Source organism: Xiphophorus couchianus, chromosome 4, assembly GCF_001444195.1.
Source record: "Xiphophorus couchianus chromosome 4, X_couchianus-1.0, whole genome shotgun sequence".
NCBI lineage: Eukaryota > Metazoa > Chordata > Actinopteri > Cyprinodontiformes > Poeciliidae > Xiphophorus > Xiphophorus couchianus.
This window is the reverse complement of record NC_040231.1, coordinates 16,785,268-16,811,326: the sequence shown is the minus strand read 5'-3', so window position 1 is coordinate 16,811,326 and position 26,059 is coordinate 16,785,268. Positions and strand designations below refer to the sequence as shown.

Sequence of the window (26,059 nt, the reverse complement as noted above, 5' to 3'; positions counted from 1 at the left end):
CAAGGTTCAATCCTAGGACCCCTCTTATTTAATATAATTGAAACAATCAATGAAGAATCAAACAGTGGCACTTGACTAAATGTAATGTTTCAAATGTTCCCTGTGTGTATTTGACTTTCTATTTGTGCTTTTATGATAGAAAGCACTTTTAAATGCCTTGTTGCTGAAATGTTCTGTACAAATAAAATTGTATTTGATTTTATAAGAGCTCAATAAAATAAAAACAAGACCACCATTCCATTTGAAAACTAGTATAATTATTTGCTGCTGGTATACATAATTGAGCTACATGTTTCGTTAGCAAAAACAGCTTCAGTGCAAACCCCCTGAACTCTAGTACATTTACAGCTCTGCAAAGTCACAAGTATTAGAAACAAAATTAGCTCAACAGAGTAAGAATATAGTTACAAAGAACAGTCAGTCTTCCTCATAAAAGGCACAAAGGGTGTGCAGAAGTAACCGTGTCCCTCTTTGAGAACATTTGCATAAGTGAATAAATTCATCTGCTGATCATCGGTCTGAAACAATGTGTTGCTTCATCATACGATTACAGCAGAGTGCAACAATGTAAATTAGTGGAAAAACTGCATATAAATACATCTCCTTGAAATATAAAGACTAAATCAAGAATAAAGAGTTATTTAGTACCATTAATCAGAATGAACACAAACATTTCAAATATACAGTATTTATAATATTTGCCAAAATTATATTCAACAGTTGCCTTATAATACTCCATTCTATATTCTGGGGGAGGAAAAAGTGCAATAATTGCATTTGGGAGAGCAGGTTTGCACTTATATAAAACATTATAGGAAACACCTGAACTAGTTATTGCTGAAGAATGAAGAGATTGCTGTATGTCATCAGTTAATCTAGTTATGCAGTATTAATGCACTTTTGGAAGAAAATAAAAAGGTGGCAAGTGGTTTGCAATAAATACCATTTCCTTTGACATTTTAGACAGTGCTGGTTTCTCATTATAAAGACTAAACTATGTCTACAGGCGAGTCTCCAAAGTGTTGTTGATCCACAGCTAATAAAGAGAAATAATGCTAAGAGTATACAGTCTAAAGCAAGAAGGAAATCACAGAATGTGAGTTTTATCATTTGTGAGAATAGAACGGACTTTCGTTTCTGGTTTTCAATTGTTTTACAGATAATGATCAAAGCATGTTCAGGAATATATTTTCTGTTGAACTAAACAAGCATTTAATTCTTTTAGACTTTTGCTGTAGTTGCACAATGAATTTCGTGTGCTGGGAATGTCAAATTCTGGAGGAACTTTGCATTTTTATTAAGACATGTTAGCTCAGATCATGTCAATGAGACGCCTTGAAAATGCCATAGTCAATGGCTCTGCGACTTTACCCAGTTCATTAAACCGGAAACTGATCTGACTCAAAAAATTGGTCCCTTTTCTATCATTTGTTCACTCGTTCAGCTGCCCTCACCGGGTTTCCTCTCAGTGCCTTTACCAGAAGGCATCTAAAGAGAAAAACAAAACAGCTTAGTAAACCCCCCTGCAAAGCAGAAGAGGAAATATCTACCACAAATTTTTGTTCCCACAACGTACACAAACAACGTCTGAACATGTTCAAAGTCAGGCCCTGATCCCATACCATTGGTTGCAAAAGATCTATTAAAAATCATTACAGCAAATCGCTTCAAGATCCAATTACATTTAAATAGTTTCTGTTTTAACCACTGGGCTGATTTCTTGTCAACTGTGACAGATTTTCTATGCCTTTAATAAAGTAAAACAGGCAGGAACATTAGAATCTATGACCATAGAATTGCATCACTGCTGCTGCATTAAAAATGAGTATTCCCTCACTTCACACATCTGTTTTCCTATTAAGAAAAGCACAGTTACAAATCTACTTTAAGATGTTTAAGCCTTAAAAATCCACAGCAAATAATATGGAAGGCCTGGAGGAGGAACTTTAAATTCTGTGGTAAAGGTATATTATGAAATAAAATCTCAAAAGTTTAGTCAGAGTTATGGTATAGAAGGATATGAGAAAGTAAATTTATTTTTGCTGGACTAAAAGGCTCAAGAAAAACCTATGCATATTATACAAATGCTTGTTTTTTTCCACTTTGCAGAAAAAGTACTGGCTAATAAGAAGGATGCATCCAAAAGGATCCTAATTTATTCCTCTAAGAGTCAATGACTTAATCCCCAAACAAATAACCTCAGCTTTAAAGCAGCATCAATGGTGCAAATTCTAGTAACTGTAGGTCTGTAAATTTAGAAACAGTCAAGGGTTATTTTTAACTCGTCAGCAGCACACGTATGGACAGTTTAGTAAAAGGTCATGGAAAGTAATGTGATCCGTTGTTACAAAAATCCGTTAGAAAGTGTCGTTAGCGAGAGTCTCTGTAGAGAGCCAGGTCTTCGCTCCATTCAGAAATTTGCTAATCGGAGTCCCTGGAACGCCTCGCCGGCACAGGTTTCCCACAGGGTTGAAAGGAAAAGATGAGTTAAGGACGTTGGGTGAAGTTGGGGGGTCATCTGGAGAACTGGCCTTGAAATACATCCTCCGTTGGGCAGAAGGGGGTCCGCCTGGGCTTGGGACGGGGGTGCTGTGTGGACTGGGACCTTTGTACTGCCTGAGCTTGTTCTGCAGCGTCTCAATTTCATCAACCAGTTGGGAAACCTTGTGGTAGACGGTGGCGGGGCCTCCGTGTGGGATGCAGGCTTCAGGAACCCAGCGAAGGAAGAACAACTTCCAGAGAACCACGTGTGAGGGCAGGACGTAGGGGATCAGGACTCCCTGCTGGTCTGCAGGGCGAGAAAACCAGTCCCTGAAGAATCGCTCTGATGGGCTTTCGTCTTTCACAGGGGAGAATTCGGCCTTCAGCCCCAGAGAGCCCCGCCGCGGCAGCGTCTCCTCCTCGCTCTTTACGCCGTTACGCTGTGATGTGCTTGATATTCGCATAGTAGAACTGAAAGCTTTCTGTTGGAGAAAGAACATGGGAATAGATTTAGGTCAAACGGTAGAAGATCCCAAGATTATTTAAAATTTCTTAGTCAAAAAAAGTTCTAATGTCACACAATAGAAGACTTGCTCTAACTTTAATTTAAGGTCCTTCATGTAGGACTGTCGCAGTAATTAATTTAGCTAGACAATAAATTGTCCCAGTAATTAAGACAAATGATAATATTGTGGTTTTGAGACCATTTTCAAGAATTACTGATAATGGTGCTCCAGCTGAGCAAATTTGTGTAAGAAACTTAACACTGGAAATGGTATTTATTGCAAACCACTTGCCACCTTTTTATTTTCTTCCTTTTGTTTTTGCATTTACCAGCACAAAAACAAAAAGCCACTTGCAAACAAAACTAAATAAAATTATTAGGACATCTCCAAAAGCAAAATTGTCCTTAAGAATAAATATTATCAAGCTCATTTTAATCATGTAATTAATTGGTTATTACTTATTGCGACAGACTTAACGTCATGATAAACTGAATCAAATATAATGTCACTTTTTTTTAGCTGATTGGGCTAAATAAATAGAAAAGAATGATTGAATAAGTTTTAAAGTCACGGTATTGCACAGAACACAGAAAAACTCAAAGTGCACACAATTTAGACAAAACCAAAAATTATACCTATGAAAAATTCAAAATCTAAATTTCTTGAAGGAAAATTACAACAACAAAAAAAAACATGGACGATGCAAAAGAAAAGTAAAATAATCTGTAGATAAAGTGGATAATTTTTACATCTTAGAAACTGTAAAGTTCATCCAGAACATCAGGACTGACTCTGTTGTTCTGTTTTCGCTGCTTCTGAGCCATTTTAACAGCTTAGATTCATCGGAGCATAACCAAAAGACAACTGGAAAGGCCTTGGCTTCAGGGCGGGGTTCGGTTATTACAGAATATCTTAACGATGTGAAAGCTTGTGGAGCAGCTCAAACAGGTTGCTTGATTAATTTGCAGCACTAGTTTTCTATCGGACTTTGTGTTGATGCGCAAGGAGGATCATATTCACTTAATCCAATTACCTCACCAGGAAGAGTTCACATATATATCAGATTAAATTAAAATATCTAAAGCTATGTTGACATCAGCAGATTATAAAACTAGTGAATTAATGAAGCAAAAAAAGGCGTAGCACAGAACACACAGACATCACATGACATGCAAAGAAAGGGAATAAATAGCTCTGCGTTACAGCTGTCAACACACACACAGTTCACTTTCCCAAAACTCCACATTTTACCCTCTTGTGTCACATTTCAATAACGCTGACTCTTTATGTGTTGGAGACAGAGAAATCTATGAATCTCAGCCTTGGATCAACAAGATAAACAGAGCTTTCATCATGCTTGAATAAGTGTTTTCTTCAGAGTCTCTGCAAAAATTAAATGAGGAAGAAATAAAAAGATCCTTCATGCACATTTAGATGATTTGCTAACAAGTGCAAGTAATTGTGAGCCTGTCCCTAACATGGAAGAAACTCGGGTGCATACATGGCTGTTTACCCATTTGTTTTGCTTACTCTCTGAATGTGCTTCACAAAAAGTCAATCTCAGTGCATTTACACCAACTCTTAATTGGTTTACCCAAAGGTTACACTAGCAGCAGCCCCCTGCTTACCTTTGCGCGTTGGAAGGTTTTCACCTCACCGTTCTGAACACAGGCAGCTCCTTTCCCAACATACATGGGGTTATTAAAGAGGGTTTGATCTTTGGTGGAGAACTGCTGTGACCACTTCCACACAGGAGGGAAGAACGCTGCATGGTTTTCTCCTGGAGGGATGGCTTTGCTCTTCGCAAAGTCCTGCAAAGGAAACAAAGCATTACCATGTGTGTTGTACACAATATGAACTAAAATAATTAACCCTCACATGCATAGGGGTCACTGCAGTGGACAGCTATCTAAAAGCCACTTTCTTGTGTTTCTTGTGGATTTTTATGTTATAAATGCACCCAGATCACTGAAATGGACACTAGAGCATCATACAATACACTATCAACTACTGGCCATCCAATGCAAGTTAAAGAAAATTTTTGATAAATCCAATATGACAGACAGACAAAAAAGCAACTCAGGAATATCCAGTCCCTCCTTCCACTGTAGACGACTCTTGCAGGTAAAAAAAAAATATTGTGGCATCAAGTAACCCCTAAAGACCAATACTACTGATGTACACTGCCTGGCCAAAAACAAAGTCGCCACCTGGATTTAACTAAGCAAATAGGTACAAGCCTCCAAGTTCTTCAAAATAAAACAACAGTTTCTCTCAGAAAAACCCCCCCAGCTAGACCCAAACAGGAAGTGCAGCATGTCACAAAACACACGAATAAAAAATATGCCGTTTTTCAAAATAAAAGCATACGTTGACTACTAAGTGTCACTATTGGACCAAGAAAAAAGCAGGAAAATACAGTATCCCGTTTCCTAATGTCAATTTGGTAGCATAACTTATTTTATCACTCAATTTTAAACAGTTGTAGTAACCTAGGCTAGCTACGCTGACAACATGCTAACCAATGTCAAAACAACAAGTTCATGGGGGGTAACTATGGCAACCAGTGACAGTTTAAAAGCCCTCTGACTCTTTCTGCAGTCCGCCGTGTTAATAAAAAATCCATCAGACAAGCCCACTCTGAATATCAAAGGAAACTGTGACATCACAATATAACTCCAAAGGCAGAATTCTGACATCACCAGCGATTATATAAGCTTGTCACATCGATCTACTTTCATCACAGCCGTTTAGCAGCCGTTGTTGATACGTTTCTCTTGAGAATTTATTTAGCAGTTCGCAGTAAGATTTTCAGCTTTGCTTGGTGCACATTTCTTTGGAGATTGACATCAAGTTTAACGTGAAATCTTTACTGAGTTTATAGAGAAGTGATTTTAGCTGAAACAAGCAAAGGTTATAATGGAGTCCAACCAGCCTAGAGTCGAAGAGGTTGCATCCAACAACATTGTCGAGAGGGAATTACAGCCACCCAAGCCACCCAAGCGTAAGAAGAAGAAGGTGTCATTTGCAGTCTGGTTGGAGCTGTACGCACCTGAGGAGCTAAAGACTTCTGCTGAAAATATCAAACAGCAGGACGCTTCAGTGGTGATCGAAAATGAATCCATCGCCAAAGCACAGGAGACAGTAGATCAAAAAGGGGACAGACCGACACCAGAGAGTGAGTCCAATGAGAAGAGCCAGGTACCATTTAAAACCTGGTCGGAGGAACACGTCCCCATTGACCAGGCGATTTCTGCAGGAAATATTGAAAAGCAGAACAATTCACTGGTCAGTGAAGAAGAGTCCACCGCTGGAGTGCAGGAGACAATAGATATAGCAGAGAAGGAACAGCCCTCTAAGTCTAAGGAACAGCCACCAAGGACAAGGCGCAACAGGAAGAAAATGATACCATTTCATATCTGGTTGGAGAAACATGCCCCTGCTGATCTAAAGATTTCAGCTGAAAGTACTGGAATGGAAGAGGTTTCACTGGATACCAAACAGGAATCGATCCCCGTACTGAAGGAGATTCCAGAGAAGGAACAACCCTCTAGGTCTGGTGCTGAAAATGTTATAAAGCAGGACACTTCTCTGCCTAAAGAAGAAGGTGATCAGGAAGATTCCTTAAAGAAGGAGATTTGCGAAGAGGAACCTGTGATTTCTACAACACAGTTGGTCGGCGAAAAGAAATCCATCCCCAAATCACAGGAGACAGTGGATCAAGAAGAGGACAGACCGACACCAGAGAGTGAGTCCAATGAGAAGAGCCAGGTACCATTTAAAACCTGGTCGGAGGAACACGTCCCCATTGACCAGGCGATTTCTGCAGGAAATACTGAAAAGCAGAACGATTCACTGGTCAGTGAAGAAGAGTCCACCGCTGGCGTGCAGGAGACAATAGATATAGCAGAGAAGGAACAGCCCTCTAAGTCTAAGGAACAGCCACCAAGGACAAGGCGCAACAGGAAGAAAATGATACCATTTCATATCTGGTTGGAGAAACATGCCCCTGCTGATCTAAAGATTCCAGCTGAAAGTACTGGAATGGAAGAGGTTTCACTGGATACCAAACAGGAATCCGTACTGCAGGAGATTCCAGAGAAGGAACAACCCTCTAGGTCTGGTGCTGAAAATGTTATAAAGCAGGACACTTCTCTGCCTAAAGAAGAAGGTGATCAGGAAGATTCCTTAAAGAAGGAGATTTGCGAAGAGGAACCTGTGATTTCTACAACACAGCTGGTCGGCGAAAAGAAATCCATCTACAAATCACAGGAGACAGTGGATCAAGAAGAGGACAGACCGACACCAGAGAGTGAGTCCAATGAGAAGAGCCAGGTACCATTTAAAACCTGGTCGGAGGAACACGTCCCCATTGACCAGGCGATTTCTGCAGGAAATATTGAAAAGCAGAACAATTCACTGGTCAGTGAAGAAGAGTCCACCGCTGGAGTGCAGGAGACAATAGATATAGCAGAGAAGGAACAGCCCTCTAAGTCTAAGGAACAGCCACCAAGGACAAGGCGCAACCGGAAGAAAATGATACCATTTCATATCTGGTTGGAGAAACATGCCTCTGCTGATCTAAAGATTTCAGCTGAAAGTACTGGAATGGAAGAGGTTTCACTGGATACCAAACAGGAATCGATCCCCGTACTGAAGGAGATTCCAGAGAAGGAACAACCCTCTAGGTCGGGTGCTGAAAATGTTATAAAGCAGGACACTTCTCTGCCTAAAGAAGAAGGTGATCAGGAAGATTCCTTAAAGAAGGAGATTTGCGAAGAGGAACCTGTGATTTCTACAACACAGTTGGTCGGCGAAAAGAAATCCATCCCCAAATCACAGGAGACAGTGGATCAAGAAGAGGACAGACCGACACCAGAGAGTGAGTCCAATGAGAAGAGCCAGGTACCATTTAAAACCTGGTCGGAGGAACACGTCCCCATTGACCAGGCGATTTCTGCAGGAAATACTGAAAAGCAGAACAATTCACTGGTCAGTGAAGAAGAGTCCACCGCTGGCGTGCAGGAGACAATAGATATAGCAGAGAAGGAACAGCCCTCTAAGTCTAAGCAACAGCCACCAATGACAAGGCGCAACCGGAAGAAAATGATACCATTTCATATCTGGTTGGAGAAACATGCCCCTGCTGATCTAAAGATTTCAGCTGAAAGTACTGGAATGGAAGATGTTACTCTGGATACCAAACAGGAATCGATCCCCGTACTGCAGGAGATTCCAGAGAAGGAACAACCCTCTAAGTCTGGTGCTGAAAATGTTATAAAGCAGGACACTTCTCTGCCTAAAGAAGAAGGTGATCAGGAAGATTCCTTAAAGAAGGAGATTTGCGGAGAGGAACCTGTGATTTCTACAACACAGCTGGTCGGCGAAAAGAAATCCATCTCCAAATCACAGGAGACAGTGGATCAAAAAGAGGAAAAACAAACATTGAAGACAAAGCGCATCAAGAAGACTCCACTGTTATGGAAATCTTTCCCAGAATCAGATGCTTGCATAGACCTTGCATTTTTTACTGAAAACAATGACATCAATAATGGTCCTCTGCCGGAAAAACAAAATGATCAGGCAGCTTTGCCCAGCACCGAAAATAAGACATTTTGGAAGATGCTCCCCAAGTCAGAACCTCGCATAGATGTAAGTTTTTTTGCTGAGAATATTGAAAAACAAAATGTTTCAATGCCAGCACCGGAGCATGATGAAGCAGCTTCCTTGAAAAAGGAAAGTTATTCCAAGAAGACAGTGATTTCTACAACACAGATAGCCACCAAAAAGGAATCCATCTTCAATCCGCAGGAGACACTCGATCAAAAAGGGGAGAAATATCCATCTACGGTTAAGCCCAAGGACAACATCCAAACAGAGAGTTTAACTGAGGTTCTTAATAATCTAACAGCAGAAAATGTTCAACTAGAGTGTTTACCTGAAATTCAGAATTTGCCCCACTCTTCTGAAAACACAAGTCAGGCAAAGTGCAAGTGTCTTGTCAAATCTAAGGAGTCTGAATTGGAAAATATCGAAGTACAGAAATATTTAATGAAACAGCTTGAGGAGATGTTCGATATAAATCAGAAACTAAATGCTAAACTTAAACAGCAGAAAGATCTGATGAGGAAAAGACTCTCAGAAAGAAAACAAAGCAACAATTCAATAGTTTCTGTTCAAACCCAGACAGATTACCAAGACAGCCCAAAGCAGAAAACAGTCAGTTATCAATCTGCTTCAATACAAACGGAGATGGATGTACAAGAAAACAGCTATCAATTAAAACCAGTCCGTCACACGATTTCAACGCAAACTGAGATGGATGTGTTGGAAACCAGATGTCAATTCAAACCAGATTATCAAACAATTTCAACACAAACTGAGCTCTTTTTATTGCTAAGAAAACAGGCCTCTGAAACACAACTGAATGGGAATCAGGATCGGCAGACCAAGCTATTCAAAAGATCTGCAGGTAAGAGCAGGAGAGAGTCGGCAATGAAAGCTGCCTCTGAACAGGAGGCCCTCGGTAATGAAAAGGTTTCTGGAGCAAACAGTGAAAAACAAGACATTTCAGTACCAGAAGTAATTGGGGATCAGACAGCTACCAGCAAAAATGATATTCACGCAAATGAAATTGGGAAACCACAGGAGGCGATCAAAGAAGAGACGGTCTCTAAAATGCAACAAAATGGGGACCATCAAGATGAGAAAAAGCCATCAAAGAAATCTAACCGTAAGAACAAGAGAAAGTCAACAATGAGAGCAGCCTCTGAGCTGGAGACCCTCAATAATGATAAAGTATCTGGAGAAAACAATGAACAACTAGAAGTTTCTATACCAGAAACAGTTGAGGATCAGACAGGCACCATTAAAAACGAGATTCATACAAAAGAAACAGTGATCTCTAAAGTACAGCAGATCACTGAAAAAGAAATGGTCTCTGAGACCCAACAAAATGGGAACCAGCAAGAAGAGAAAAAGCCATCAAAGAAATCTAACCATAAGAACAAGAGAAAGTCAGCAATGAGAGCAGCCTCTGAATTGAAAGCTATCAGTAATGAAAACATTTCTGGAGAAAAAAGTGAACAAGAAGTTTCGATACCAGAAATAGTTGGGGATCAGACAGCTACCATTGTAATAGAGATTCATAGAAATGAAACGGTGACTGGTAAACCACAGCAGATTACTGAAGAAGAATCAGTCTCCACAGCACAAAAAAACTTTGACCAGCAAGATGAGAAAAAGCCATCAAAGAAATTTAACCGTAAGAACAAGAGAAAGGCAGCAATAAAAGCAGCCTCTGAGCCGGAGACCCTCAACACTGACAAAGTATCTGGAGAAAGCAGTGAACAACTAGAAGTTTCTATACCAGGAACGGTTGGGGATCGGAAAGCTATAATCAAAAATGAGATTCATATGATTGAAACAGTCATTGGTAAACTTGAGCAGGCGATCAAAGAAGCAACAGTCTCTGAGACCCAACAAAATGGGGACCATCATGATGAGAAAAAGCCAATAAAGAAATCTAAACGTAAGAACAAGAGAAAGGCTGCCTCTGAGCTGGAGACCCTCAATAAAGAAAACATTTCTGGAAAAAACATTGAACAAGAAGAAGTTTCTATAGCAGAAACTGTTGGGGATCAGACAGCTGCCATCATAAATTACATTGATATGATTGAAACAGTTATCTCTAGACCCCAGCAAATCTCAGAAGAGCTAATCATCTCCAAAACACAACAAAATGGGGATAATGAAGTGAAGAAAAGGTCATCAAAGAAATCAAAACGTAAGAACAAGAGAAAGTTAGCAATGAAAGCTGATTCTGAATTGAAAGCTGTCAGTAATGAAAGCATTTCTGGAGAAAACACAGAACAAGTTTCAATACAGAAAATAGTTGGGGATCAGACAGCTACCATCATAACAGAAATTCATAGGAATGAAACAGTCATTGGCAAACTGCAGCAGGCGACTGAAGACGAAACGATCCCTGAAACACAACAAATTTTGGACCAGCCAGATGAGAAAGGGCCATTGGCTAAATCTAAATGTAAGAAAAAGAGAAAGATGGCAATGAAACCTGAACTGGAAAACATTATAAACCCAACAGAGACAGTCCAAAACATTAAGACACCAAAAATTGATTTTGAAATAATACCAGAGATCCCCCAGATGGCTTTTGAGCAAATACAGACAAATCCTTGCAAAGTTTCAGAAGATGTATCAGGTAAGGTTCCCATAGTTTCCACAGAAGGGGACAGTGGTCTAATGGAAAAACAGAGAACATCCAATCCACAGATAAAGGTTACAGCAAAAGAAGATGTAATCCAAACAACATCTCAGGAATTAGACACTCAAGCAGCAGAAGAGTCAGCTGAACAGAACGATATCGCTGAACAAGAAGAGAGCCCCAGAAAAAAGATTTCACTGTGGAAGCGTCTCAAAAAGGCTTTATCTCCAACATCTCTGTGCAAGTTCAAAGACAGATGTAAAGTTCATCCAGCATAGACATCACTTTATGTCTCTAGTATATTAGATTTAAAAGGGAGGTGGGGCCACGTGTGGGTTGGGTGATTGGCGGTAATTGGAAAAAGAGCTACTGTTGTTGTTAATTGGACATTTTAATATTAAAAAGCCAGGACTGCACGGTGGGAAACGTCTCCCCGTGTAGGTGTGGGTTCACTCCGGGTGCTCCGGCTTCCCCCACGTTCAACAACATCAGTACTCATGTTCATCCAGTGTAAGATTTTTATTTCTAATTCTAAACAGAAAATAAGACAACCACATTTATTAATTAAAGGGAGATTTGGGGAAAAAAAATTTAAACAACGTGCAACAGAAAGAGCCTATTAGAAGTCTAAACCTATAGGGAAAATTTTTTAAAACTATTTATCTTTCTGGGCAAGATATAAATATCTAAATCTAAATTTATCTATATAAATAGATAAAGATAGATAAGATAGATATCTATATCTAAATTTCTCTCTCTCTCTCTCTCTCTCTCTCTCTCTCTCTCTCTCTCTCTCTCTCTCTCTCTCTCTCTCTCTCTCTCTCTCTCTCTCTCTCTCTCTCTCTCTATATATATATATCTGTCTCTCTGTCTATAAATATATATAAATCTATATATATCTACAAATGATATCAATCTAAATATCTATAAATCTACCCCTCTCTATTTATAGAGAGATGTAGATATATAGATGTAGATATGTAGACATGTATATAGATGTCTATATCTATCAATCGATCGATAGATAGATATGTAGATATATGTATATTATATGTATAGATAAATATATGTCTATGTATAGAGAGTAGAGAGATATGTCTCTCTATACATACAGTTCAGACCAAAGATTTGGACACACCTTCTCATTGAATTCAATGAGAAGGTGTGTCCAAAGCTTTGGTCTGTACTGTATATAAATCTCTCATATATTTATACATATATAGTATAGATATATATCTATATAGATATATAGATCTCTCTCTATATGTAAATAGATATAGATATATATGTACATGTCCACATATCTACATCTATATACAGTACTTTCCAAATAAAAACTTTGTATTTTGAGAAAATTACATCTCATCACCTGGAAAAAAATTTTTTTTGCTATTTTTTTTCCCTACCTTCTTTATGCCTTAAGAAAATCAAAAACCCTTTTGAAAAAACATCTTGACAAAGGATCATAAATTATACATGAAAAGGTTAAATTAAACTAAGGTACAGAGATAATATCTGACCTTCATTATGTGGGCTTACTTTGATGGACACAAGCTAATCATTATTTAACTTCTTGTGTATCACTGCATCATTGGATAAATGAACACGTCTTAAGGCTGGTTAGTTTTGAAAAAGGATTCAAAACATATACAGAAATAACATTTTAGATTGAATGTAATTTAACATCAAATACATTCTCATTTCCATTATATTTTACATTTAAAATACTTATTAAAACAGCATTACTGTTGCATGCCGATGCCTGTGAATGCATCCATGAAGGCCAACAAACGTTCAGTAAATGTAAAATTTCTCACCTGTAAGAGCTGAGTACACTGTTTAGAAGAATTGAAGAGGAAAGTACTGAAGAGAGGGATCCACATGCTGTCACTCAGGACAGTCAGGTAGGCCTCTGTGAACTCAAATGCTGCCGGGTACTGATTGGTCAGCTGCCACACGCAGTCCAGGAACAAGGTGAACAATGGAGACTGTGACCAAGAGAAGGGAAATAAAACAGTGAGAAGAACCAAGAATATCTGAACATGTTCATGACTGCAGCATTTTAAATTGAAAGGTGTACCTCCTTATTGTCATTCTTCTTCAGATGGTTGCATCTGTCCAGGAAGCGATGGCCGGCCATCACCCACTCCTTCTGCACCAAACTCTGAAATCCATTCAGGCTGCGATAGTGAGGATCCAACATGAGCTGCACCAATGAGGACACCACGCAGTTCAGGTCTCTGTCTTCTTCCTCTGCACAAGAATAAAAACAAAACAATAATTAAAACATATTCAAAGGCAACTCATTACTCGCATAAAATGTACAAAAATTGTGTATCCATTACTGATGAATGAGAATTACCAAGAAGGACGACAGAGACATTCTTCCCATTCAAGTTGTAGACCATCTCAGCTGAGACTTTTAAAAACATTCTGGCCCCGAGAAAAACAGAAACAGCAAAAATAAATACAAATACAAAAGAAAAAAACATTTCTAAATAAATGGTCTAGAAATATGAGCTTTAGACTTTTATATAAAATTCACATTCTTTTCTCTTTCACTTTTAACCACTAAGAAAGCTCAAATGCAGCGTAATAAAGGTAGAATTAATTGTTTCTTACCATTAGCTATTTTTCTGTGAATAATTTTGTAATGATAAAAATCCCAGTTTGAAGTGACGTTGGCTTGTTTGCGTACCTGACATACTCCAGCCATCGTGAATTTTCAATGGATGAAAGCCATCTTTCCTCTGATTCCTCAAAAGGATCTGCACAAAGAAAACAAATCTCCAAACTCTGCACAATCTTCCAGTGAACAGATATTTATTTCTGATTTATCATCATCATCATCATCATCATCAATGGGTTACGTCAGACTAATGTCAAGCTACTTATGTCGTCAGTAGACAGTTTACCTAAAGTGCAGGTCTGTCTGGCTTTAACGAAGGCACTCTGGATCTCCTGGATGTTGGGAAGATTCCTGTCCAGATCTGTAAAGGTTACTTCTCGGCGCTGCGGATGGCTTTTAGTGATCGCCGTGAAGATCCTATAAATAACAAGACAGACAATAAGTTAAATTGTCAGGATACGGTTCTAACACTAAATTGCACAACAATTTAGCACCTAGAGTGGTTTAACATCTCAGATAAACACAACCACTCTACATGACGAGTGCCATTTTCCAGTTAATAACTATCAAGTCAAATGTCTCAAAAGTTTGCAAATAAGCATATGGTGGAGGTTAGACAAGAAATAAAAGACGTACTCTGGTATCTATAAAAATGTCTTTAGCGCTCATAAACTCTAATATTGACCGTAACCAAGTAAAAGAAGCAGATAGATTTGTATTACTTCAGTTCAGTTTTCCGCTGAGCCAGCGGTTCTGTTTGACCCGCCATGCGGACAAGAGCACTCCCATTCCTGTGATTCCAGCACCACAGCTGCAAAGAAGAAAAATAAGAAGAAAAAAAAACGTATTATAAACTACATGAAATTTTGTATTAGCAGGAACTAATTTGAATTAAATGAACAGAATTAAAGCTTTACTAATAGTTTGAGCTTGTAAAAGAGCGCATAATCAGTAAAGACATCAGATTTTACTTACAGGGACACGGCCATCATTAAACGATGATGATAATTGCTTTAGTTCCTGATCTGTCAAAGACACTGGGACCACAATGTACTCTGGAAGACTGAAGGAGTTAAGAGAAAACTAAAGTAAAACATCTTCAGAAAACAAATGTTGTAGAAAAAACAATTTTACCAAACATTGTCAGGTGAAATCACTCAATCAGGTTTACTCATATATTGTCCACAATACAGAGAGCTTATAGGACAATCAATAATGAAGCAGGTCTGGATGAAAACCTCTGCCAGGCAGAGACAACACATGAGTTTTATACCAAGGATGAGGAATTCAAAACAAGGGGCATAATTTTCCACCACACAACAAGAACCTTTTACACTCTTTATCCTCTAAACAACCTTCTAGCATTTTAAATAGTGAGTTAAAAACGATTCAAAACTATTGTTTAAAGCTTAGTATTTTCAACATTGGTTCTTTTCTGAGATAATGGAGGTGTGTACATCTCTCAGCTGTTTAATTTGGACTTTATATAAAATAAAATGATCAATGTCAGCTGAATTAGTTCAATGTGACGCTTTCTAAACAACCTAGAAATGCAAGTTAAATTGATCTGTGGAAAGAACCTTAAAAAAAATAGTTGCCCATCTTAAGTCATCTGCAAGAGGGTTAGATATTTTTTACATAACAAATAAAACATGATCTGAAAACCTTTCAGAGATGGCATATTTCTCATTGATGGAGCAAACCCGCCACTCCGAAGCCCCGGTTCTCTTAATCTCTCGATCCCAGTCAGAGGGGCGGTCAAACATTGGCGTCTGTATTCCTCCATTTGGGTTGGAGCCATTGACAAGGTCCCCTGAAAATAAAAAAACAGGCATTTAGTTCTGTAAAAATAATGCAAACTTAAAAAAGGAATCTATCAGGTAATATTTCTTTATTGTTACCTTTAGATTGGTGATATCTTAGTCCTTGATATTCAAAGCCAAACAGCAGGTGAAGATCAGCTGGATGTGAATAATGGGCAATGGCAAGGCAAACCTATATTCAGAAAAGTTAAAAATACCTTCAGCGACTTAAAGCAGCACTGCACAGCAGTAGCACTATAGAACAGTTTAATTATTATTTTTAAAGACGACTTCAGCTCAGATCCAAAAGCCAGGCTCATTCTAACTACAAAGAACTCGGAGGAAAATGCTTTATTCATAGAAACAGAGCCATAAATAAACCCTAAAAAAAGCAAAAGTCTGGGTGTAAGACACAGCTTTGGGTTCACAGGCCTGAGCAGAGCTTTGTTAGACTCCAGCAGAGCCATAGAAAGAGGTTCTACCGGAGTCTAACAAAGCCGTCTATTCAGTAGTAAAGTTGTGAATAACACGAGAGGACACAGAAAGACTGTGTGTGTGTTTGTGTGTAGGTGTGTGTGTGTGTGTGTCTATAGAGAAAAGGCAGCTCCCTGCTTTGTAATTTCCTATGGGAGGGAAAAAAAGGAGCTATGTCAAAGGGTTAAAAAAAAAGAACTGGGTCTCGTCTGTAATTACACAGACGGGGTGTCCATCAATAAACCCAAACAGTAAGAGAGGGCAGACATATTCTGTGTTAGTGCCCAACGCTAAAGGAAACATTTCTCTGTTTTATACTGTCGTAAAGCTACCGCTAACAACTGCGTGTTTGGCAACAAGTGACGTTTAAATAGCAAGTTGTGCCTCTCTGTTCAAAGCAGTAACCCCACAATTTGTCAGCCGTGGCGTAGGTATATGCTGCTCCAATACCTGAGGTAAAATTACTCCCAGATGACAACAGACATGTGGCTATTTAAATAAATGTAAGGAAATGTACTGTATAATCCACTGGTTTTGTGAGGAAGCTCCAAAGTAAGAAGCTGGAGGCATTATACAGTAAATTCAAATGACCAAATTTTTCTGCAACTCAAACTTTCACTACAACTCCATAGAAAAAACATGTTTGTTTTTTTTCTTAACGTTTGAGTTCATTTGAATTTTTGTTTCTTAAATAAACTCTTCCTCCTCTTTAAAAAGTTATTTTGCAGATTTTTAGGATGGGAACTGCTGCATGTATTGCATCACAGCAGCCTGAATTCATCCCCAAAACTGAGAACTGATGTGGAGAAAACAAACATCTGTTTGGCGCTTCACTCTGTTGGAGATGAGGCTGGCTCGCACTGCCAGTTCCTCCAACTATCAGGATCAAATTCTACTTCCTTCACCCTGAGTGAGCATTGTTCTCAATGTCCCTTTGTTGTTTAGCTAATGAACACACATCCTGCAAAATCAGTCACTTCCACTCACATGGAATGTGACACAGCTGTAAGAACAGATTTGGGTGACGTTGTTGTAGTACACAGTGACACTGATGGTTACACTGATAGAGACTGACTGTGCATATGCAGAGTTCAAAAGCTGAAATCAGCTGAAAGGAGAATCTTTGTCAGCAGAACGAAATAACGAAAAAGACAAGAGGAACAAAAACTTGATTGAGAAAAAGATAATCATCATACACTGCCGGTAAAGGAAAAGCTACTTATTTTTTGACTAGTTTATTTTTGTTAATCTTAAACAGGAGTCAAAAGCAAGACTTGAGTATTTAACAGATTATTTACACACTAAACATCTTTCTACACATCCTAGACATTAATTCAGCCTAACTTGCCCTCTTTTCAGTCAGTTTTCATGATCTCTGCCTGCTTCTGTCTTAATAATGAAAGAAAGCCAGAGGTCTTAGTAAGCCAAACAATTTGAAAACGCTCAGATGATTGAACAACTTTTTACGTTGCTGATTCCAAATTAAATTTAGACCCACTGATGTATTAAAACATTATAAATCACAATTTACATTAAAACAATAGTGGAAAAAAAACAAACTAAAGCAGTCCTCTGAGCTATCGGATGAAAATAATTTTAGACTTCTACCAGTCTTAATCATGTTTTAGTACAAAATCCAGATGCCTAAAAGTTCCACACTTATCTGTTCATGTATTTATACACATCTAGTCATTGGGGTTGCAGAATAAAGAAGAAATTTACCCTCATCATAAAATGACTAGGCAATACTAAAATTACATATAAATATTAGATAATTATATACAGTAAGGTCCATGCATTCAGCCTCTGCATGTCTGCGATGTATTTTGTCACATTTTTTGAGAGGAAATCAAGATGTTTTGGTCAAGTCATTAAGAAACTACAAGGGATTTCCTTTCCAAAACAGTAGATGTAGCCAGATGCAACTTTGTAAATAAAACCAAGCTGTTGAAATGAAAACAGAGCATTTTGCTTTAGTTCAGAAGCTGAATAAACTACTCACTAGCTGAAATCTATGTTTAAAATTAAGTCAAAGTAAGAAGACAGTAGAACTGTTGTTATTTCAGGTATGTTATATCATCATTGCAACATTGAGCAACATTATCATAAATCATGTTTTAATTATATTATTCAGTTCTACAAGCCATCGTATCGTTTATCAAGACGTGTTCGTATTGCATAGAAAAATGCTTTTTGATGTGAAATGTGCACAAATGTACTAAATCAAATGTTTTTTTTAATCCTATTAACCTAAACCAGGAAAACTTTAATCTGATTTGACGTCAGACTGTAAGGGAAAAAAGAAAAGTATTTTTGAAGAGTATAAAAATATATGGTTTTAACTGTTTCGTATAGAATTTTTGTCATCAAATTTTTTGTTATCTTTTAATGCAAAAGAAAAGTGTTGCTTAAATGCATGGTTTTATTAAGCAGTCCTGTGGTTTTGGTGTTCAGGTTGCACCTCCTGTTAAATATTAAACCATCTTTAAAAACAGAAAGCAAAGCGACACCTTTCTCCTGTACATATGATGAAGATCTTTATCCTGAAAGTTTGTATTCTAGAGAAGAGAATAAGGAGCCAAACCCTGCTGATGATGTATTTATGTTTTAATGCACGAGTGGCATTTATATTACTTAAAAATGTTAGAACAAATATTACCTGTATTGGCTTCCATATGTTCTGATTGCAAAAAAGATTTTTTGTATTTTAATAAAATTTCCTCTCCACAGACCAGTTTAGATGATTCAAATACATCTAGTCACCTAGTTGTAGAAGCAACTTTGTCACAGAGACTGAAGTAAAACTCAATTTCACTCACTTTTTTGGCACTCTCAGGCCCAGCCTCGTCGAAGCAGAATCGTATTACACGCAAGTCTTTGCAGTACAGAATAAGCTCCATTGGGTTGAACTTCAGCTTTTGGTTGGAGCCCAACACTTTCTTCTTCCCCCTTGTATCATTAACTGAAAGAGAGAGAGAGAAGAAGTATTCAACAGAACGAAGCACTATCAAGAGTATGAACATCAGCATGACTTGCAGGATGTTTTAAGGCATAAACAGAAAGTTTTTATGTATAGAGTCTTACAAATGTAGGGTCACTGGTTACAAATGCTTGAATTTGTTCAGTTTTTAAATCTGATGTCACGTGCTCATGTAAAACGGTTGAAAAACAAGCTGAGTAAATGAAAATCTGTCTCACTGTAACTCAACAAACCGTTTTCTGGTCGTTTGCCTTTGCAGCGTCAGCAAACTGCATCAATGCCGTACATACAGAAACGTAAGCCAGGCTGCAGTGCAACTGAACACTGCATTCACCCTGACATCATATCAGATTGCTGACCAGGGAAAACAACAGCCGACACCAGTAAACTAAGACGCCCACGCAATAATGAAAAACAAGATGGACCCTTTTACTCCAATTTTTCACTCTCTAGTTGAGGAGGGTTTTTTAAAAGGTTATTTTAGATAATAAATAAGGAAAGAGAACATGCATCTGTACTTTCTGTTGTACCTGTTACTACTTGATCAAGGCAGGTGAGGGAGATGTCTTGCTGTCCAAGTAGGAGGTGGGACAACTGGGATTTCTACAGTGAAAACAGCACAATTAAAATATGCACACACTTAAATACCGCTTGCTGTGTTGTTGAATTATGTTCAGGCTCCATTTTGTCTCAGGCCAACAATCTGTCGCATACATGGAAATGAAGTCAGCTCTCACTTCTTGTGCCATCACCAAAAAGGAAGTATTTCTTCCTCTTTTCTAAATGAGCTTGATGTATAAATAAGGCCGTGCTTACAAGGGCTAAAAATATACATCAGACATAAAAAGTAAGTCAAGATCAACATTCGACTGCAGCACTCCTAAAAATGCTGCAAGACTTTTCATATATAAACAAAACTTAATGGCCACAAAAAAAAAAAGTCTGAACAAATACCTGCTTAGGTGGAGGTTCTTGAGGAATAAAAGAAACCTTAAAGTTGGTGCATATCAACCTCCCCCAGAGGTCACTCTGGCTGCTGTCGGTGCCGACGATGCACTTCCTCACAAAATTCACCTCATTTACGATTATTTCTCCTGAGAAAAACATGACGAAAGACAAAAAAACCCACCAAAATTTAAATACAGTTTGAAGCTACGATTTAATCCAGCAAATTATGGAGCGTTCAAGAATAAACAAAAACAAGTACACGACAAAGACGAAGAAAGAAGAAGAAAATCTGTTTCGAGACAGAAAGTAGTCCATGCCATAAATATAAAATAAATCATCAAGTAAAAGGAGGCATGACAAAGCAGACAAACAATTATTCCAATGTTTTACAAAAGCTAGAAGTAACTAACATCGCTATGTGTAGCAGTTGTCAGAGCTCTCATTATTAAGTTGTTTGATAAATCCAAGCAGCACATAAATTTATTCGTGAAATTCTTCAGCAAAGCATGAAAAGTCGGTATGTTACTCATGACAAACATTGACTTGCAGATGTCCAACGTGGAAATCTGAGGAGGATTATAAAAGCGTCCTGACAGGCTACCTGCCCTTTCTTCAGTATAGCGTTATCACAGGTGAGCCTTAAAAAACGAGGTGCAAAAAGTGACTTTTTAACTTCATCCATACATGCTAAATTTCCATGCCAACATATTAGATTACATGTACAACTTACAACACTATCGCTTCACATCATCATCATCTCAGGGATCACTCCTCAGAAAATGACCTAAATATTTTACATTATTAACCAAACTCAAAACTAGATATTTGCTAAATAAAGAGGGAAATTCATCTCCAGGAGTAAAAACATTAAACTCCCAAAAAGCAAATGCTTCATTTTAACAGTGATATATGACCTGACAAATATTCAGATATGCAGTTTTAAAAACAGAACAATTTTCGGTAAAATGTATCTAGAATGGAGAATTTGCTTTTATCGAACCTATTGCACTTCAGATATCTAGTAGAAACGTTATGTGAAAATTAAGAACAGTTGCATTTCTTTAAGTTGATTTTATTATATTTCTTTAAGTTCTTTGCAAAAACTGACGTAGTGACATGAATTTCCTCAAAAGAAAATCTACATAAAACTATAGATTAAAGCAAGACTTTAGCCAATTGGCTTGTTATAGCTAACAATCTTTGTGATGCTGCCACCTCTGCTCTGTTTTCTGTCAAATCAAATCCAACACAAGTTACACATCTGCTTCTTAGATTAAGCACAGACTTCACTCTGACAAAGCAAATAAAAGTAGTTCACCCTGGATTATCTGATTTCAGTTTATGAAAACTACTGTGTGAACTTTCAACAGGTTTTCACAAACTTCTGTATAAAAAGCTCATCACAAACAAGCTCAACTAGTGCAGCAGACTTTTACTCCCCTAGAACGTGACATTGCCTCAAATCTAAGAATGCAGGAAAATAATATCTTCAATAACTTCACTATGCATTTTCTTCACATGAGTAAAATGCAAACATGCAACCAAGAAAAAAAAGGGTTATTCGTAGATATATCTTATATATATATCTTGAATATTGTGGTTAAAAAAAAAGAGTCATATATACCAAAAACAGAAGTCAAAGGTCAAATAACACATGCAGCATCAAAAATATGTCCACATATGAGCCGGATGGTTTCCACCCTTCCCTGCTGAATCAGTCTTTTAGCCGTTATGGGTCTTTGTACTATAAACCCCGTGTGCCTTTTCACATTTATTATAACACAAATCGTAAAAGAGCAACACGATCTACGTCCATCACATGACCAGTAAACACTTCGGGCTTGGGGGAACTGGGTGGAGTCACTAACACCACTTCAAAGGAGCCAAACAAAACCATGCAGTAAAAAAAAAAAAAAAAATATGAAGAAGCTGAGAATAAAACCTGTTGGCTTGCCTGCAAACTCGGGCGACACAAAAACAAAGCCCATTTTGTGCAAACACCTTCAGAGTATCAGGCGAATACAAACTAATGTGGTCTGACAACCGAATACATTGTTATATGCAAAATGTGACTAAAGAATATTTCAAAAATGTAAAGTACAAAATTACATCCAGTTAAAATCCCATCAGTTAGGCAAATTAAGTTGATTTTAATTTGATAAATGCCAAAATATTGAAAAAAAAAATTTGACTGCTTTCTTTAAAGACAACACTCAGATGCACTATCCTTATAAACTATTTTTTGGGACGCAGATAATGATGTAATCGCTTTGTAATCTGTTTTTCATCTTGCACTGGGAACGAGTCAGAATACACACCAGACAGGTTATGAGATCATTACAGGTCAACTCAGAGAGAACAGGACAAACAACCATACACAGAAAGAACCCAGCACTACAACCTCATATCCAAAAATTAACTAAATCGATCACTAAAAAAACTTTGAGTCTTAAGACAGTGCATCTGTTTTAACTGCAATTCATAAGCAGCAGATATTTTATGAAAAAGAAGATTATTTATCTAGTGAAAACATTAGGTATGTTTAAGAGAAGAAATCATTACGCTCAGCATTACACTCCTGTTTAATAGTGTGACTCACTTTATTACAGTTAAAGGCCACCTAATCCTTTTAAGCCACTTCAAGTAAAAAGCTTTTGTGTAAACTGGAATAACTACTTTTGAGTTGTGCACATGGTAGCCACACCTCATGCCTTTCAAAACTTCTCTGCAGCAAGTTATGTGGTTTGTACTACTAATTAGGCCCTGCAGATTAAAGCTGCCAGTAAGAAAATGAGTCAAAATAATGAATCGGTTTATAATATCAGATTTCATCTGTCAATTTTTGTCACAAGTATTGCTTTTCAGAGGGCAACTAAGAGAAAAGAAAAATAATTTGTGCTGCTGATGCAAGTTTAAGGAAGTACGTTTGAGAAAGAGGATATTTATCACATACCATTGGAATACGAGTGCTACATCAAATAAGTGAAGACAGAAATGGGTATGTTAAAATTGATATAGCTGAAGATAAAAAAAAAAAAAAAAATGTAAAAAAAATAAAAAATCACTGGTGGGATTTTTCATAGAAGGAACCTACTGGCAAGGAAAATGTTTTGCAAGGTGTTTACAAGGTTGCTTGCTTTCACCTTGAAATGTATTTTAGACAAAAGTTAATTGTTACCCAAACCAAGCACAAACGGCTTTTAAGATTAACCATATCTGATCAGACCTCACGAATGAATATCCTGATTATTCATTATAAGTTATAACTTTTTACCACTAAATCAAAAACACCAAAAAAAAAAAGCATGCGTCATGCTTGCTGGTGAGCCTAAGCAAAGAGAAGTTGTAGACAGCACAGATAAAGGCCATCTTTAATTAAGACATTGATACACTTCACTTCCTTGTTGAAAATCTAAACTGATTGGCTGAAATATGGTTCAGTTCTTCAAAACATAGAAGACAAACTAACCTGGGAGGAACTTGGGCTCCAACTTTACAGGTGGTTCAATATTGTTCTTCACGTCATTCTGTGGAAAATACAGAGAAGAACATCAGGGTTAGAAACATGATGGCTTGATACTTCTTTACTATGTCACACAGCATCACAATTAATGTCAAAATGTATTAAACATAAAAATGAAATTGAACTTGGTCCGGAAAGTTGAAATAATTTAGATGTACTTGGGTTCAGTTCAGCTTACAATACTTAAAGTGAGACTCATAACACACAACTACCATGGATTTATTACATTCAGCTACAGATGCTCTTTTTTCCCCTCGCATTGTTCATGCAGCAGCATTTTAAATATCCAAAATTAATGGGAAAAAAAATAAAGAGATGAGATTTTTTTTATATATTTGTTTAAAATCCAGTAAGGGAGTTAAAATGTGCTTTTTAAACACAGAGACTTTATGGATGTTACTAGCTTTCTAAAATATGACAGTATGAAAAATGATCAAGAAAGTGAAACACGTGTCTTGTCCTTTCCCAGACAAACACTTTTTGTTTGGGCTGCTCCTCGGCGTCTGTAAACAAACCCTTTGACCAAGCTGTCTGAGGAAAAACATTGCACCAGTTTACAAAACAAGACTAATTACAGCCTTCATTCACTCAAGGGTTTCTGGAATACACACAATATAAAACGAACATAGTGAAGTTTTTTATTTTTCTCAAAACCGCAAAGGTCAGGAAATTAATATAAAACAGATTAATTTAGCAACCGAAGATCTACGACTGTCACCTGACATCAATAGTATTGGAACAATATGGATGTATTTGTTTCTATCAACTGGGTAATAACTCAAAAGTTACCTATTTCTAGTGATATTTTTAAAATATTCTATGCCTAACTAAAATAAAAATAAAATAAAAGTAATTTAAAACAAGAAGTAACTCTTCAATAAGCTCTTAAAAATACAAATGAACCGCCTGGACTTTTCTTGACTGATATTGATTTCTGGTTTTCTTTGAGCCCTTATCCGCTATTATCTCCTAAAAACCATAAACATAAACAAAGAAGAATGTGCTTGCGGAGTTTTGAAATCGTCATAAAAATAAAGGAATGCCAGGAATGGCCGCATTTCTCCATCAAAGCATAAAGTTTTATTAAGCACAAAACCTTCCCCCAAAGTAATGGTCCATGCATTTATAATTGTTTTTGAATAATTTAATGAATGAGGAAGAAATTCTGTATTTTCAGCAAGAATTTGGATGGCGTGGTTTATTTTAATGAAATAAAAAAATAAATGAATGGGAACCTGTCATCAACTTTTTGTTGAAAAAAAAAAAAACATATTAGCAACTAACTGTGACTTCAACTTTGCTGAATGTCGACTTTTCACTTCTATAGAAAGTTTTCAAGCCCACGAACAAAATAAAGAAGTTTCCATTTCAAAATGTACAAGTCAAAGCACAAAAACGGGAAGCTACTTTAGGGAAAGTAAGAAGTTACTTTCCAATACTGCAACCAACTGCAAACAGCAGGAGAGGTTTAGATTGAAGTAGTTTTAGATTGACTTAAATGACAGTAATATTATGCATGCATGCAAAATGTACCCTTTCGCAATCTCTGATAAAATACTAAAAAAAAATACCTGCGCAGGAGGAAGGTAACACTTGAAGGTTGCTTTCATGGGCTTGCCAGAAAACATTGTTTATTTCCGCAGTGTTACTGGTCTTCAAGCAGAAAACGAACAAGTGCTCTGGTCCTGCCAGCAATGGAAACAAATAAATCCAGGAAAGTTTCGCTCAGCCCCGTCGCTGACTTAATCCAAGCCGTCCGAGTGTGAAATATTCATCGAGCCTTTCCGGGTGAACGACGACACCCCTCCATGTCGATAAGCAGACAGTTTCTGGCTGGCTGGAAAAAGTTGACAGAAGTTACGGTTCAGACGGCGGCGCTAGCTCCTATAGCTAAGCTAGCGCAAACTACTAAATGAAGTTTGTCAGTATCGCTTCCACGCAGATATATGACCGCTAGAATAGATTAATGCGACGCTTAATGGCCTACATTTTCTTTACACCTGTTACTGCATAAGACCCCCGCCAGTTACTTCCTTAAAGTCCAACTATTCAGCCAACGCAGTACCTGACGCTGCGAAGGGCTTGACGGCCATGTTTATGAAGAGCAGAAGGTCCCGCCCTGCTTCCGGGCTCCAGCGCTGCTCTCCGCCGAGACTTTCCGATATCAACTTTCTGTCAGGTTAGCAGAGGACGGCGCTCACACGCTGCCTGAATTAAGAGCTAACTTTATGTCAACGAGTACAAATGTACTGTACATACTAGCCTGCGCGTCACTGTCGAGAGAAAACAGCGAGTATTTGACTAGTTATGTAGTACACCACCCATGGACTACAAATCCCATCGGGCTCTGAGGGATTACCTTGGATGCTTGTGATCTTTTTTCCCTGTCTGTCTTCCCATGGTCTTAACTTCTGTTTGGCATTTTCATTGATGTTCTGTGTGCCACAATAAATAAATAAAAGACTAAAAAAAAGAAGTAATCATATTTT

At 37.7% G+C, this 26,059-nt stretch overlaps 2 protein-coding genes across 2 annotated transcripts; one reads left to right on the top strand and one right to left on the bottom strand.

Annotated features, from left to right (window-relative positions):
- Positions 1 to 235: 235 nt before the first annotated feature.
- Positions 236 to 25,736, bottom strand: mtmr10 (myotubularin related protein 10). Its single transcript, XM_028014708.1, has 16 exons — positions 25,142 to 25,736; positions 23,517 to 23,574; positions 20,054 to 20,193; positions 19,630 to 19,702; positions 18,939 to 19,081; positions 15,745 to 15,838; positions 15,509 to 15,656; positions 14,819 to 14,906; positions 14,566 to 14,654; positions 14,130 to 14,260; positions 13,913 to 13,982; positions 13,577 to 13,647; positions 13,295 to 13,467; positions 13,032 to 13,202; positions 4,616 to 4,798; positions 236 to 2,963 (listed from the first exon to the last, which is right to left on the bottom strand). Exons 1-16 carry the CDS (start codon positions 25,196 to 25,198, stop codon positions 2,358 to 2,360), a joined length of 2,295 nt encoding a protein of 764 aa, XP_027870509.1. The 5' UTR covers positions 25,199 to 25,736; the 3' UTR covers positions 236 to 2,357.
- LOC114143015 (titin homolog) lies at positions 4,805 to 11,833 on the top strand. Its single transcript, XM_028014707.1, has one exon. It carries the CDS (start codon positions 5,907 to 5,909, stop codon positions 11,490 to 11,492), a length of 5,586 nt encoding a protein of 1,861 aa, XP_027870508.1. The 5' UTR covers positions 4,805 to 5,906; the 3' UTR covers positions 11,493 to 11,833.
- Positions 25,737 to 26,059: the final 323 nt, after the last annotated feature.

What these genes read in the sequence shown, in the direction of transcription:
- LOC114143015 (XM_028014707.1), top strand. Translation starts at nt 5,907, where the DNA reads ATGGAGTCCAACCAGCCTAGAGTCGAAGAGGTTGCATCCAACAACATT.
- mtmr10 (XM_028014708.1), bottom strand. Translation starts at nt 25,198, where the DNA reads ATGTTTTCTGGCAAGCCCATGAAAGCAACCTTCAAGTGTTACCTTCCT. An exon ending in GGCCTGAGAGTGCCAAAAAA is followed by an intron (nt 15,839 to 18,938) that starts GTGAGTGAAATT and finishes TTCTGAATATAG; the next exon opens with GTTTGCCTTGCCATTGCCCA. An exon ending in CAGCGGAAAACTGAACTGAA is followed by an intron (nt 14,261 to 14,565) that starts GTAATACAAATC and finishes TGTTATTTATAG; the next exon opens with GATCTTCACGGCGATCACTA.